This window comes from Drosophila elegans, unplaced genomic scaffold (genome assembly GCF_018152505.1).
Source record: "Drosophila elegans isolate 14027-0461.03 unplaced genomic scaffold, ASM1815250v1 contig_814, whole genome shotgun sequence".
Classification (NCBI taxonomy): Eukaryota; Metazoa; Arthropoda; class Insecta; order Diptera; family Drosophilidae; genus Drosophila; species Drosophila elegans.
Genome location: NW_024546167.1, coordinates 5,007,417 through 5,021,821, shown reverse-complemented (window position 1 = coordinate 5,021,821; position 14,405 = coordinate 5,007,417). Strand labels below are relative to the sequence as shown.

Below are 14,405 nucleotides of genomic sequence, written 5' to 3'. Positions count from 1 at the left end.
GCTGGTGGATGATATTTGTAGAAAAAACGTTTTCTTTGTTTTATAAAGAACAATCTATTTTACTTTAGAATTTGATTGCAAAGGCTGCATACAAATTTTTTGCGGTTTTCCTTTTCAAACCAATTTACGAAAACAAAATTTTTAGTCGTCATATTTTCCATCGATGATCAAGATTGAAAATCTATTCAAATCTTTAGATTTTATAGAAATATATATTTATGATTATAGGAAGGATATTTTGTGTACCCTTGTACACACTGAATAATTTTAACATATGAGCTAATAAGAGAACGATTTTTTTTATTATAAAAAATATCTTAAAAAGCTATTTTTGTTCATACAAAATTATAGTACGCTTAGGAAAAAAAAAACATACTCAGTCATACTTATAAAAGTTTTCATATTAAAGTAGATGTGCAATATAAACTGATCTAGACAGCTGATAGATCCTTAAAACTATCGTTTCGGCTGACCATCTCTATAAGGATAAGGAATTTAGGTAGCGCGAATTCCGCCCGATTTGCGTGGAAATCCACCCCTAAATGACCTTCGGCCTAGGTAGCCATCATCTGGCCGCGGCAACGTCGCACATTGGTTAGTATTTCCAACACCACGATCGAGAACACACCACCGATGATGACAACCGATACAGGTAAGAAAATTTGCAAAGAATAAAGCGAATATAACCTTGAACTAAGACCATTATCCTTTATGCAGCACCCACGGCAGCTTCCCTGCTGCAACTGAACGACGATGTGCTGGCTTTGATCGTCCGCCAGCTGAATGTGTACCAGCAGTACGAGATCGGCAGGTTGAACAGGCGACTGGAGAGCATAGTGCAGATGCTCTGGCGGACCCGGGTGCGCACTGTTGTCCTGCAGGACGAGATGTTCCGGCGATCGGTGACCAGTTCCCGGCACTTCCTGTCCTTCATCCTGGCCTTGGCACCGCACATGGAGCGCTTGAGTTGCCACCAGCTTGATGTCCGGAGATTGCGGGTGCTGAGCTCCCACCCGTTGGCGGGCATCCATTCCCTGGAGTGGCTGGGCGATGGCAATCGACGTGGACGCGTACGCTTCGTGGACGAGGATGTGCGACTGCTGCGCCGGGTGTTCCCCCATTTGCGGAGGCTCAAGTTGCGTGGCTGCCAAATCACCGGGAAGTATCTGTGCGATTTGGAGCACCTGAGCGAACTCTGTTTGGATGATTGCCAGTTTCTGGAGTCTCAGCACTTCAGGGATCTCTTCCGACAGCTGCGGCTACGCAAATTCGATATTATGGAGGACTGCGACGAAGTGAACTGCTGCGATCTCGCAGATCTGCAACTCTGTCCCACATTGGAGCACATTAAGATTGCCGATTACCATTTGTGTATGGAGAGTGATATTACGCAGCAACTGCTGCGCCTGCCACGCCTTCAAAAGCTGTCGATATACTCCAAGAACTTTGTCTTCGATGTCCTGTCGCGTATAGCCCGACCCAGCAGCACGCCAGGATCGGTCCGGCTCATAGAGGCATTTCGCTTCAGTGGCGTACTGCATGATTATGCGCGGTTTTTCCGGGAGCTGGGTAACCTGAGACAGCTGACAAGATTGGAGCTCCATGGCCAGCTGGAGGAGGAAGAGAATGGTGGTCAGCTGCAGTGCCTGGAGGATCAGGCGCTGCGACAACTGGCCCATCAACTGCGTGAGCTGAGCGAACTCCACTTGTGTGGCTATCAGCTGGAGAGTCCTTTGGGCCTTCTGGAGTTCGTGATCAATTGCCGCCAGCTGAGGGTCCTCGATGTCACCCGATCTCGGTGTCATGGCGAGTCCTTCGTCCGGAGCTGCATTGCCATTCTGGCCAAGCAAAGGTGGCGCACTCAGCCCCTGGAGCTGTGGATCCGGCATAGCGACATCAGTCCAGAAATTGTTCACACTCCGCGCTGCCTGGACAACATAAAGCTGGTCAAGATCGATTCCAAGCAGATCGGACCCAATATGGACTATTCAGCCGGTGTGCTCAAGTTCAGCTTCGCGAGGTAATAGAATCCATTGTCCACCGATTGGCGAAAGACTGAAGAATCTATGAACTGATTACCACTGATTACCACATTAACTGATGAACTCTCTACTTTTTACATTAATTGAAAAGTTTTAAACTGAATTCTTATTACATACATTTATTACTTGCGATCCAAATAAAACGATCTAAAAAAATGAAAAGTTCTGTTCTATCTCTAGTGGTTAAAAATCTGCTTATCTTAAAGCAAGGAACTATGGTATTTGAAAATATTTAAATAAAAAACTTTCGAATTTGAAACTGCTTAGAGTTTAGATTCAATTACAAAGTTATAAAATGAAATCTGTGAACTACTGTTGTTTAATTAATACCTTGCAATCAGAAAAAAAAACAATTTTAATAATTTTGTTCTCTTGAGCTTAGAGAATTATTATTCAAATTATATTATTTCATGACTTCGTTGTTCTAAGAGGTATTTTAATAAAATAAAACGATAATCATTTTGTTAAACTTGGTCGACCGTATCATACAGCTTTTATTAGAACAATCGGAAAAAATAAATAAAATAAATGAAAAAAGTTCAAACCTTGCTATTTCTTACTTCGTTCTCATTTAATTTAATTTAATTTACTTCGAGATAAAGTTATAGATTATCATTTCAAAACTAGGGCTTTAATTTCATTGAAATCTGAAAACGATAGCATATCGCTGGCATAGGAACGATCGAATAACGCAGAGGAAAATCATTTAATGTTTTTAAGCAAATACGCATAAAAATCGAAAGATTTTAAGATTTAAGCTTCGGCTTTTCGGAATTTGCTTTCTTTCTTGTTACCATTAAAAACAGTAAAATTGCTATTCAAAAACAATAATTGTTAACCATTCTTTTTTATTAGAAAATATCGAGGTGATCCAGACCAATTGATAAGGAATTTCGACGAAACGAGTATCAATTTTGTTATCTGTGTACTGTAGACGGTGCGGACATGTATGGAGCAATCTTAGCAATAAGCGTCAATCCAAATGAAATTCGAGTTTAGAGCTGAAACCTCGCCGACAAGCCAAACTTTCGACCGATGCTGACGAGGATGACCAAATGCGCCAGCCCTTCCGCCGAGCCTCCTTGTACGTGAACCTACTGCTGGTAACCGAGGCCGTGATCGGACTACTGATCCTAGCGGCAACCGCCTACTACCACGCCCTGTTCACCGGCTATCTGTCGGAGATCGAGTGCCGCCTGGTCAGCGGCTACCTGTCGGCGATCTACGTGTTTGGGGCCCAGCTGCTGGTCACCTTCCTCTGCAGCATCGCCATGTGGCGGCGGATCTGGAGGCGGCGCTGCACGCCCAACGTTCGCCTTCTGCTGTCCATGTGGGGCTTCTACTCCTGCGTAATCATTGCCTCCGGCTTCGTGTGCATCTGGAGCCTCTACCGGGGCATCGATGTGCTGGAGAACGCGGCGGAAAGCTCACTGAGTCGCGGCATCGACATGTACTACTCGTGTCCGGAGTGGAAGCTCCTGTGGGATGGACTGCAGTGGCGCAAGGAGTGCTGCGGTGTGCATGGCTACAGGGATTGGATGACCGCCGACTGGATGCCGCGGCTGGAGGACAACTGCTCGTCCACAGTCCTCGCCCCGTACGCCTGCTGCAGGCGATCATGCGATAGCTGCTCCACCAACTTTCTGCCCGGCGAGGGGCAGTCCATTGGAGGCGACACCAGGCAGCCCTTTCCCGCCCTCACCGTGGACGCCATCCATGCGAACGGATGTCTGCCGGCGTTCGTCGATGCCGTGTGGAGCCTCTTCTACGTCCTGCTGGCGCTATGGGTCCTGGCCCTGAAGTTCCTGGTGAGTAATTTACACCCTTGAAGGGGGTATTATTAATTTCAGACAAAAGTCAGTCAGTCAGAGAAGAAGGCATATCAATGTGCTATTTTACTATTTAGGAAATACGATTTTAATGATTTTCAAATCGAACAACGTGATTTTGGTTTTTATATTTATTATTATATTAAAATATATTTATTTATTCATATTATTTATGCGCTGCAATACCCAATATTCCTACTTAAGATCGGTATCTGCCAAAAATCTTTTTTTCAAGATATCAAATTTCAATTTAATGGGGATATACCATAGATACGTGTACTCCAAGCATATATTTTTTAAATACATAGTCCCAATTTCGTAGATCGTGCTCTGTTGTATGGCCAAGTTCATACTTCATCGGCAGAATGATGATTGCGATAATGTGGCACTCACAGACGAGGAAGGGCATCCGCTGGTCGTGGTGGTGGGTTCGAAACACTTTTTTTTTTTTTCTAAAAACCATCTTAGTCATGTGATTCCCACAGAAATATCCCTGTAATGTGCGTTGTGTGGCTATTGGCGAGGACGATCTGGGCTCCGATATCGCTCTTGATGTCAACTATTGCAATTGCACCGAATTGGACAACGAACAATGTGGTCATTAAGCTGTTCCCTTGTTTCGCATTTGTTTTTATATTTTATATTGATTTTAAATTGAATTTAATATACGCATTTGTGTTGGCTTATTTATGGTTTTATTCCGAAAATATACAACTGAGTGTATATATTAGTTATGTATACATTTTAGATGTCAATCAAAACCAAATGCTAGTTTCTAAAAAATAGTATACATAGTTCATATTTATTCAGATGTAGTTAACTCAACTAATATATTCTTTTGGATTTTTTTGATTTATTCAAAAGTTTAGCGGTAGGCGGGCGCATATCTATGTTCTATGTTCATTGTAAATTTTATAAAAAACCGAAATGATTTTTTTTTTAAATAGTATACATATTAAGTATTTGTACTTATCCCATTTATTATAATTTTTTAACAAAATAGCTTGACTTTTTTTATGTATAGTTATTTAATATAAACTACATAACTACATCTTAAGTTTATTTATTTGAATATACATTTTCGAATTTTTTTTGATTATACAGAAATTTTACCATCTAATTTTGTGATTACTTTGTAATTTCCTTATTCAATTTGAGCCGTTTGGATTAGTTTAAAGATTGGGCCACCAAGCTATCTATGCGTTTGCACAGGGCTAAGAAAGGCTCCTGGCAGACGCGTTGCTGGATGAGATCAGCAGACAGTTGGTGGAAGTAGGCGGTGACATCCAGTGGCTTGGCCAGTTGAGCGGATGGAGCTACAGTCGGAGCCACGGTTGCTGGTTGGACTGCATTTACGAATCCCATATGGCTCCTGCTTCGTTTGGAAATACGTACTCCCATGGATTCCTGTGGAGGAAAATATGCCCCACGATTGGGAAACGCCAATGAATATGGTTGCGTAAGTCGTGCGCGAACTGTATACACTGCTGCTGCTTTTCCCAATACTAATATCGGACTGCAATTAAATACCAGTTATTTAATAAGGGAAACTCCACAAGATTCAAAATACAACTTACGGTCCTCGTGCTGTTTGGGTGACATTTGTTATGCAATTGGAACCATCCATATCGATCCTGGAAGATCGGATTTGTTACACAAAATGATCGCATTGCATTCCAAGCCAAAATACTCACTTTTCCTTGTTTGAATTTTCATTTTTCTCTTGTTCACTGTTTCTATAAATAAGGATTAGTAAAGTTTACATTTACTACACATATACATATATATACATATGTATATATTTATTATGTATATAGCAATGAATGCAATGCAGACTTACAAAGTTTCTTCAAATTCGTCATCATCGCCAACAATGTGTTTTACAAAACGTTTAAGGGACCTGTAATGTAGGAACATTTTATTTTAAAACTTTTCCACCTGAGTTCTAGTTTTCCTTACATATTAACTGAATATAATGATTTTTTAATGACTGCGAAGCTGCGAAAAGCGCTGTGAAAGAAAATATAATAAAATGAAATAAGTGTGTACGCACTGTTTGTCAGTGTGACCCTTTTTTAAACAGGACCACGTGATCTTGTTGATGGTTTTTCTGTTATGAATACCCTTGCGGTAATTTGAAATATTTCTTCACTCTTTCCAAGTAGTTGGTGCTCCGGGAAACTTATTTTCCGACAAATATCTTTAATCAATTACCTTGAATAGGGTCTCTTCCCACAAAGCCCATCCCTGGGAAACAGTTGGGATAACAGATAACATACCATTTTTTTATTTCATTTTTTTTAGTTCATAAAATCTTAAAAGTTACCGGTATCCCAAACCTTTTTATAAGAAACTGACTGAAAATTGCACTTTTAAGTCGCAATAATGTTTAGTTTAAAAGTTTATAAACTATAAGGGTTGCGAAATTTTTTTAATTATAGGAGTTTAATCTGTCACAAAAATTTGAGTTAAGAAGTTTGTTGTATTTTAAATAAAAAATAAATTATATTTTTATCGTATTGTTCTGTGAAGGCAAACTGAAAATTAAAAACAGTTTTTAAAGCTAGATATAATGAATGCGTTTTTATTCTAAGGCACAAAAATAAGAGTTGTACATTTATTTAGGACACTAAATTTATATCGTGCTGTTCTCTGAAGGCAAACTGAAAATTATAACAGGTAACAGGTTACATATTCGATATTCGGCGATTGACATTATTTAAAGCTTTAATGAATGCGTAATTTTTCCGAAATTGTGGTGCTGCTTTCGGTTAACGAAAAGTCTGGCACTCACAAAATATTGAGCTAATCGTGGCTATGCTCGTTAACATCTGAGAAATCGGAGACTGCAGCGCTGCTGGTGCTGATCAAGTGACGATCGGGCATTTCGCCAATGGAGGGCATGGATGTGGATGTGGCATCGCTAACGCTGGAGAGCGACACCTCCTCCTCCCAGCTGACACCCGAATCTAAGTCGGGGCCGGGCGAAACGGGCGTGGCATCGGGATTGTGGTTCTGCTGCTGATCCTCCTCATGGCCATCACCGATCACTGGTGGTCTAAAGCGCTTGCCATCCTGTTCGATGTCCTGGATGTGGTCGCCAGCTCTTCGCTTTCGAGCCGGAAGTCGCTCTTCGGCCGTGGGACTCCAGTCCATGGCATGATGCACCAAGGCCCGAATGGTCAAGCGGACGGGCTTGCTGGGCGGACTGTCCAAACTTGAGGAATTTCTTCTGGGCACTTGCGGCGACATGATCATCGTGGAGTTGTGCAAGGCACTTGGTTGCGCGGACAAAAACTCCAACTCACTCTCCTGCGGAAATCGATGGATTAGAGAGAGATTAACTGATGTTTCAACTGTGCTTATCCCACCTGTAAAGCCCTTTCCAGATCCTGGTCATCCGTGTTCGAGTTCTCCATGACTCTGGCCAATTCGCGCATCTCCTCGATTTCCATGCCGGACTCGTAAACGCCTGCGCCTGCGCAAATGTGTAGCCCTTAAAATCAGAATCATAACATTTTGGGCATGCACTTACTCTTAAGGAAGTCCACCAATTTCTTGTTAGATCGGCTGCGTAACTCCATATTGAATGAGTTAAATATTACAAGTTCTAGAAAATAATTAATTTGTTTTCGGGCTTTTGCTCTTCTTTTTGCTAATAACGGAACTATAACCAGGCTGAAATCGATTCTCAAAAAGCGCCATATCGATAGTTGTGATCGAAGGCGAGGGTCACACTTAGTGATGGTGAAATGTCGCTTTTAATATCCTAACTGCACTATACGCTAGTTTTCTATCGTCTTCGCAGAACTTCCTGGTACGTTTAGATTTTGGATGTAGGGAAATTATTTGTTTTGATTTGGTTTGTAAATTAAAACTAACAGTATCTGGGAAAGTAACAAGTTAAGCTCCCCTAAATAGCAAAATAGGGAAGAAGACTTCTACAACGTTGAAGTGCATAATGTAATACGATTACTTACCAACATTTTTTTTAAATTTCAACCAGTACATATGCTTTGAACATGAAAATTCTACACACACATTATACCATTCCACCGGCTGAATTGGTCAATTAATTATTTAAATTGGTAGAACCAAAAGGAATGTCGTATTGAACCACCATTAAGAATTCGCGATCGACATTTTAGATTTATGTTTTTTTTTGAAAAGATTGTGTTTAGTTTATTGGGCAATGCCAAAGTTCGGCGGTATTAAGCTCAATAATTCGCAATTTTTTTGTTTGCTCTTGTGGCTTGGTGGCTCAATGTTTTTTTTTTTATATCTTTAATACTCCTTCGTGACTAGCACATTATATAACAAGTTTTTAACTTGTAGTACTAGGATGCCGAATAATAAATAATTAAATTTTAAATTCAATTAATGTCAGAAAATTTACAAAAATAAATCTGCATACCCCGGTCGGAGGGCTTCCAAAACAATTTATATGTAAAAAGCTTGGGTCAAAAGCTGAAAACTTTTAACACCAGCTCGGCGAAGTTGAAACGCATCGTGTAAAAAGTAAACGCTTTGCGTACTTTTTGTGTGGTCAACCTGCTGACCAAAGTTGCAGCTTTTCTAGCCATCAACGTTGGCAATTGTTTTTCTAATTTAAGCAGAAAAAATGCGTCTTTCTGCATTTCGTTTGCATGGCCAGCCACCTGTGAGTTCTCTGTCCCCTTGACCCTGCCGCTTTTTACGTACCTACCACGCCCCCAAAAACCCACCCACTGTCCCCTGCCCTTCACCCCAAACAAGAAGCCAGTTGAAATTCAACAAAATGTCAAAATGCCACTTGAAGTCAGTTTGCCTTTTTCGCCATTTTCGTCATTTTCGTTTTCGACTCGAAAATTGTTCTTTTGGTGGTGCAGTTTTCTGCTTGACTTTCCCCCCATTCTGGTTAAAATACCCTAAATTTTTAATATCGTCTTTATTTTGAGGTGACACCGAAATCTCTAGAGATTTTAATATAGTTTATTGTTGCTTAAAAACATTTTTTTTCGGTACGAAAATTAAGTCAATTAAAAGAAGATGACTATCAGAAATTTAGTATGGTAAAAATATTTTTCCTATAGTTAAAGTTTTAAAGTTTCAAATAATAAAATAATTTTTTTTAAGCATACTTTATCACTATTTTTCGATATTTTTAATTTAGGTTTATTTACTGACTATATAAGGGTAATTGTTAGATATTAACCAACATATTATATGGTTGTAATTTTAGATGTATACCTTTATACCTCGAAACTAAATGTCGTTCCTTTTTCTATATATTTGTATAATTTTGTTTCCTGACACACTTTTCTATTTGACCAAACTCTTTTGCTGGTTAAAACAAGCGCCACCAAAAATAAAAAGCTCAGAAATAGAAAAAGTTTCTATGTCGTCGCGTTGGCGAGCGTGGCTTCGTTTGCATAGGAGTCGCCATGGAGTCCCAACTGCAGTTAGCACCACTTCACCCTCGTCGTCCCGCTTAAAACCTCAGCTTCAGTGGCACATCAAAAGCAAATAAAATAGAAAGGAGGAAAAGCTGGACCAAAGCCGTTTGCGTTGGCCCGCATTTTGTGCAATTTTTGGCTGGCATTTAAAGTCCGTTCAATTACCGCGGAACAAGTTTGACAGGGGCAACAAAAATAAAAGAAATCACAAGCCCAAAAATACGTTTTTACCTAAAGGAGGGAAAACAAACTCGCTGTTGGAAATTTACACAAATTGTATGCTTGCCTTTAACCCTTTAATGCCCTTTTCGCAGGCAGTGAAGCAGCTAACACTTATTGGATTAGCAAATATGTGCCGCTCTCGATTTGCTTTTAGTGGCTCCGTTTTATGTTTTCATCAGAGGGGGGGGACTAAAGGATTTTCGCCATTAACTTTAGCTCGCCAGCTTTCCGGCACATTAGGCAGCCATTATTTGGCTAATTTTGCATCTTTCGGCCATATAATTTACACCAAATAACACACGACTGCACACACATACCCCCAAATACCTTAGCCACGCCCAGTTCTAACTGCTGCGTGACTGTTGTTAAAATATTCGCGCAACACTCATACGCCATGTTGGCCATAGGTCTGCTTCCGGGGCTTTCAGCTACCCAATCAATGATTCGGAAATCTTACACAACATTAATTTTTCGCTTCGATCCTTTACTCATTAGTTTTCAAGCTTATCTTATTGGTTTTATTTTCACACTTTAAATTATAATTTTTAGAGATTCATAACAATTTAAATAAATAGAAGTAAAACTTGCTTATCTCCAAGGTGCCAATATACCTTTGAGATCAACCAGTCGAATAATGTATTATTATATTTAAGTAAATACTTGGTTGTTTCAACTTTTTGAGTTTTGTATAAAACATTTTTTTTGGAAATTTTTTCATATAATTTAAAAAAATGTATAATTTACTAAATAATAAATTTGCAATGATGAACTTCATTTTACATTAAAAAACAGAACACAAACTATAACTGCCATCCTTTCGGGTCCACTTTAGCAATTTTCTCCTGTTGCATTGTCACAAGATATAGTAAATGATTTTTTAAAAATCATAAAACTTATATATTTTGCACTTTGTTGTTTTTTTTTTCTCTATTCAGATATTGGCCACACTCTTTCTGCGATTTCCTGTATTTGCATTTGCATTTTCACAACATACGCTTCACAAAAAAAATATGCAAGCAGCAAATTTGTAGCCAGACACAGTCAATAGCGCAAATTTATTGGGAATTTTTGAGTTTCAGCCTGCTGGCTGCTCCCGAATTTCGAGCTCCAGTCCGTACGAGCCTTGCCAAGAGTTTGATTGAGCAAAATTGCAAATCAAACATGACTAAGGGACCCATTCGATTCCAGGGCGGAATCTGGGCGGTCTATTTACAAATGGCAAAAGCAGCGGCAACAAAATGGTTCGCATATTTTACTGATGGAGATGCAAGTGTTGCATTTTTCGGTTGCTGTTCATTTTTATGTTCTTGCTGCACATCTGTTGCTAGCAGGTTGGCGATATGGCAAAGTCATAGGGTTACGACATATTTTTAAATAGTCATTTAAAAAAAAAAAAATATTTATAGTAGGAGTATTGCTTTGCCTATTATCGGTATCAGACTTTCATTGCTATTTATTTTTATTCAAACATACGCTAAAATAGTACAAATTATCTTGTCCAATTTATATACAAAAATAGTTTTGAAAACATTAAGTTTTATATTTTTTTCTGGTTTACTGCTAGTAGGCACTTGTATTAAAAAATATAGTTAGTCATTCCTTACGAAAAAGTTGTGCAAATATTTTGTATATTTTCAATTTAATATGTAATCCGTTTTAAAAACGATTTTTAATACAATTGTGCTAATTCCATTTATTTAAAACTCTAAAATCGTGTTTAAATAATCATTTATTTTTGGACAACGTTAAATAAAACCGCTTATTAAATATGTAATTTGATTTGTAAAGAAATAAAATATTATTAAATTCAAGTTCTCTCTGAGGTTTAACTATTCACTTTATTTAAATATTCTCATTTTGACTATTCCCTGACGAAGCTGAAAATAATAGTTTTATCAAAAGAATTTTAAATTTTATTTAAGATCTTTAGCCACCCAGCACTTTATTACTTTGCCTTACAATTTTCTACATACTTGGCAATGCGCACATTACTTGAGATTCGTTTGGTATATATGTATGTATTTGCTAATCAAATGGTAAGCTGCTTATGTGCATATCTAAGCTGTTGCCGTAAACAAGCTCACATGTGTATCTATGGAAAGTACATTTCAGCTGGTATTTGGTTGCCGTTGGCAACAAAGAGTGCAAAGGACTCTGGCTTAAAGTTTGAACTTGTCCACGTTCTGACCATTACAGCTATTTGTCTACTAATTTTCCAACCTCGCTCACAGTAGCAGATGCATTTCCACATGCAGATAAACTCGGGGCGCTCAGAAGTATGCTAGCTTTACCGCAAATTTCGCGTGGTGTATGCCGAGATAAATGAGCGTGTTTTAGTTACGTTTCCTCTCCCCTAGTTTCCCAGAAAAATAAAGTAAAATAAAATAAAATAAAATAAAATATATGCAAATAAACATAAATAACGTGAAAAGAAGGAAACCACAAGCAAACATAACTAACAGTGAAAAGTGAGTGTGATATAAAAATGAAATGAATGCCGGGCCACAACTAATGCATGTCATGGTGTGTGTGTGAGTCCTGAATGCGCCAGTGTGTGTGCATATGCTTATATTTATGCTTGTGTGCAGCATGCTCATGGTGAAATAAATATGTTTGTGTGCTCCTCATTGTTGCAAATTTCGTTTCCTTACCCGCATTTATTTCCGCTTTTGGGGAGTTGTTTGATTAGCTGGGCGTGAATGGAAAATATGTGTATTGGGAAATATTTTCGTATTAATGCATCCATTTGTGTGCTTCCTCACATTGGAGAAACTACTGCTTCAAATTGGGCTAGAATTTAGTAAAACGTTTTTAAATAAATAAAATGGTTTATTTCGTAATGTATTAATGTTAAATTTTAATAGTCAATAAACCAACGGAAAAAATCCAAAAATAATTAATATATTTTACTGACTTATTTGCATTTACATACTAAAAGTATTCCAAAATGTGGAATTAATCTGGATGTTTTTATGGTAACTAAAAAAATTTATAAGCAGTAATTTATTTTTATTGGGTTTGTTTTATAATGGATTTAAAATTGCATCCCATTTGTATATATATATATTTATTTTATATATATTTATTTGTTAAGGTCATTTCTAAGCAACTTCACCCCACAAATTTCCATCACTTTTGGGATCCAAAAACCTTGTGTAAAATATATGAAAAAGTTAAAAGATTTTGTACAAAGTACAGAAATGTTGGATGAAATTCAAATAACTATTTTAAATAAGGTAATATGGAAATCCTAAAATCCTGGATCAACCAATCCGCATGGCAAAATCACCTACTTTTGTATGCTTTCACTGAATTCAATTTTATTTCATTTTATTTCACTCGCATGTGCTTGGAGATGACAACGTTTTGCATCCTCAAGTCCGCACATCATCATCCTTCGGATGCAGTTGCACATCCGGAGTGTCCTTTTGCACATCCTTTGGTCCTTCAATGGACCGAATTTTTCCTTGGCATGTGTTTTGCATTTTCTGCGGTTGTTTTCCGTTGTATATGCGTACAAGTGTGTGTGTGTGTGTGTGGACTCAGTGTTTGCAAACATTAACACTTTATTGTTGCTGTTTTCGCATGCACACCAAAAACCTAACGAAGCACAATATTTTTTGGCTGTTGCTTTTTTATTTGTGTGCTAAATTTTATGCCAATTTTTTGTTGTCTTCCCCTTGGCGCTTAATTTTCGTGTTCTTTGTTTTGCATTTTGGCATTGCATATGTAACTCTTAATTTTGCAGCAACCAACAAAGACGGCGCTTGTTTAACAGCTAATATTTGTGCGCTGATGGAGAAAGGGGCTGGTGGACGGTTTGTGGGAGGCCACATAGTTGATATCTCAGCTTTGGTTACCGGTTTTGGCTTCAGCTGCATTTTCTCCATGAGAATCAGTGGCGGATTAATGAGGTCTTTAAGTCTTAAAGCCTTTAAAATAAGATTGAAATAAAAATTAAATAAAAGCAAGTAACCAAGTATTCTGAAATTTTAAAAGGTATTTAACAAAAATAAATTAATATAAAATCGAACTAAAAAAAAATAAAAAAAATATTATGTCCAACATTAATAACTAAACAAAAAACCACTTATAGAGTTAAAGAACTAAAATACTCCCTAAATATCTTATGTTAATTATGTATGTAAGTATGTGGTAAAGTCTAATATTTAAGTCTTAAGTCTTAAGTCTTAAATATAATTTTTCACTGGTGCTTATGTTAAATATATATAGTCGGGATCAGGAAATAAGCTAAATTTTTTTATTTTAATTATAAATTGGTGTATTTCAAAAACAAAATTCAAAACTTATTTAAATGAAATAATTTTAAAACCCTCTTGAAAAGAATATTCTAAAACCGCGCCACTGATTTCGACAGCATGGACATTTTTTCCTGGCCTACAACGTCGACATCGACATAGACAACTTTGTTGTCTTGTTGCTTGCTTGTAATTTCATTCTGCTTTTGCCGCTTGTTTGGCTTGTGGTTGTTGTACGTCTGTGGCCTTCAGCACCACCCCCCTCCCCTGTTTTCTCCCCACATCAGCTGTCTGCCTTTAACGTGCCAATCTCAAGTCCCTGTCTAGGTGCACTTTGATAGTTCCCCCCAGCATCCTGCTTCCGTTACTGTGGAAAAGTGTCAAACGCAACGGCAAGTCGCCTGGGGAAAAGTCGAGGGGCTTACTTTCACGAGGCAAACGACTCTTTTGATGTCCAGCTGTGGTTTTATCAGCCTTGTAACACGAGCTTTGCACTATTCCCTTTCCGGTCGCTCTGGTTAAAATAAACCATTTATCAATGGATGAATGAATCGAAAAAAGATTTTTATTTATAGTAAATAACTTTAAATTTATAAATAAATTTATAAAATAAAATAA

At 38.1% G+C, this 14,405-nt stretch overlaps 4 protein-coding genes across 5 annotated transcripts; 2 read left to right on the top strand and 2 right to left on the bottom strand.

Moving 5' to 3' along the window:
* The first annotated feature begins 386 nt into the window (after nucleotides 1–386).
* On the top strand, nucleotides 387–2,204 carry LOC108138014. The gene has a single exon (XM_017259983.2). It carries the CDS (start codon nucleotides 843–845, stop codon nucleotides 2,022–2,024), a length of 1,182 nt encoding a protein of 393 aa, XP_017115472.2. The 5' UTR covers nucleotides 387–842; the 3' UTR covers nucleotides 2,025–2,204.
* A 786-nt stretch (nucleotides 2,205–2,990) lies between these two features.
* Nucleotides 2,991–4,537, top strand: LOC108138060 (tetraspanin-15). Of its 2 annotated transcripts, none has more exons than XM_017260036.2 (3): nucleotides 2,991–3,850; nucleotides 4,218–4,295; nucleotides 4,357–4,537. In XM_017260036.2, the coding sequence occupies exons 1-3, from the start codon at nucleotides 3,098–3,100 to the stop codon at nucleotides 4,474–4,476; spliced, it is 951 nt and encodes a 316-aa protein (XP_017115525.1). In that variant the 5' UTR covers nucleotides 2,991–3,097; the 3' UTR covers nucleotides 4,477–4,537. The 2 variants fall into 2 exon arrangements, with proteins under 2 accessions (XP_017115525.1, XP_017115524.1); XM_017260035.2 differs by having other exon boundaries at nucleotides 2,995–3,850; nucleotides 4,194–4,295; nucleotides 4,357–4,534.
* A 376-nt stretch (nucleotides 4,538–4,913) lies between these two features.
* Nucleotides 4,914–5,792, bottom strand: LOC108138070. Its single transcript, XM_017260045.2, has 4 exons — nucleotides 5,712–5,792; nucleotides 5,566–5,607; nucleotides 5,449–5,505; nucleotides 4,914–5,387 (listed from the first exon to the last, which is right to left on the bottom strand). The coding sequence occupies exons 1-4, from the start codon at nucleotides 5,786–5,788 to the stop codon at nucleotides 5,039–5,041; spliced, it is 525 nt and encodes a 174-aa protein (XP_017115534.1). The 5' UTR covers nucleotides 5,789–5,792; the 3' UTR covers nucleotides 4,914–5,038.
* Nucleotides 5,793–6,425: 633 nt separating this feature from the next.
* Nucleotides 6,426–7,541, bottom strand: LOC108138052. The gene is made up of 3 exons (XM_017260028.2): nucleotides 7,407–7,541; nucleotides 7,243–7,349; nucleotides 6,426–7,183 (listed from the first exon to the last, which is right to left on the bottom strand). Exons 1-3 carry the CDS (start codon nucleotides 7,453–7,455, stop codon nucleotides 6,677–6,679), a joined length of 663 nt encoding a protein of 220 aa, XP_017115517.1. The 5' UTR covers nucleotides 7,456–7,541; the 3' UTR covers nucleotides 6,426–6,676.
* Nucleotides 7,542–14,405: the final 6,864 nt, after the last annotated feature.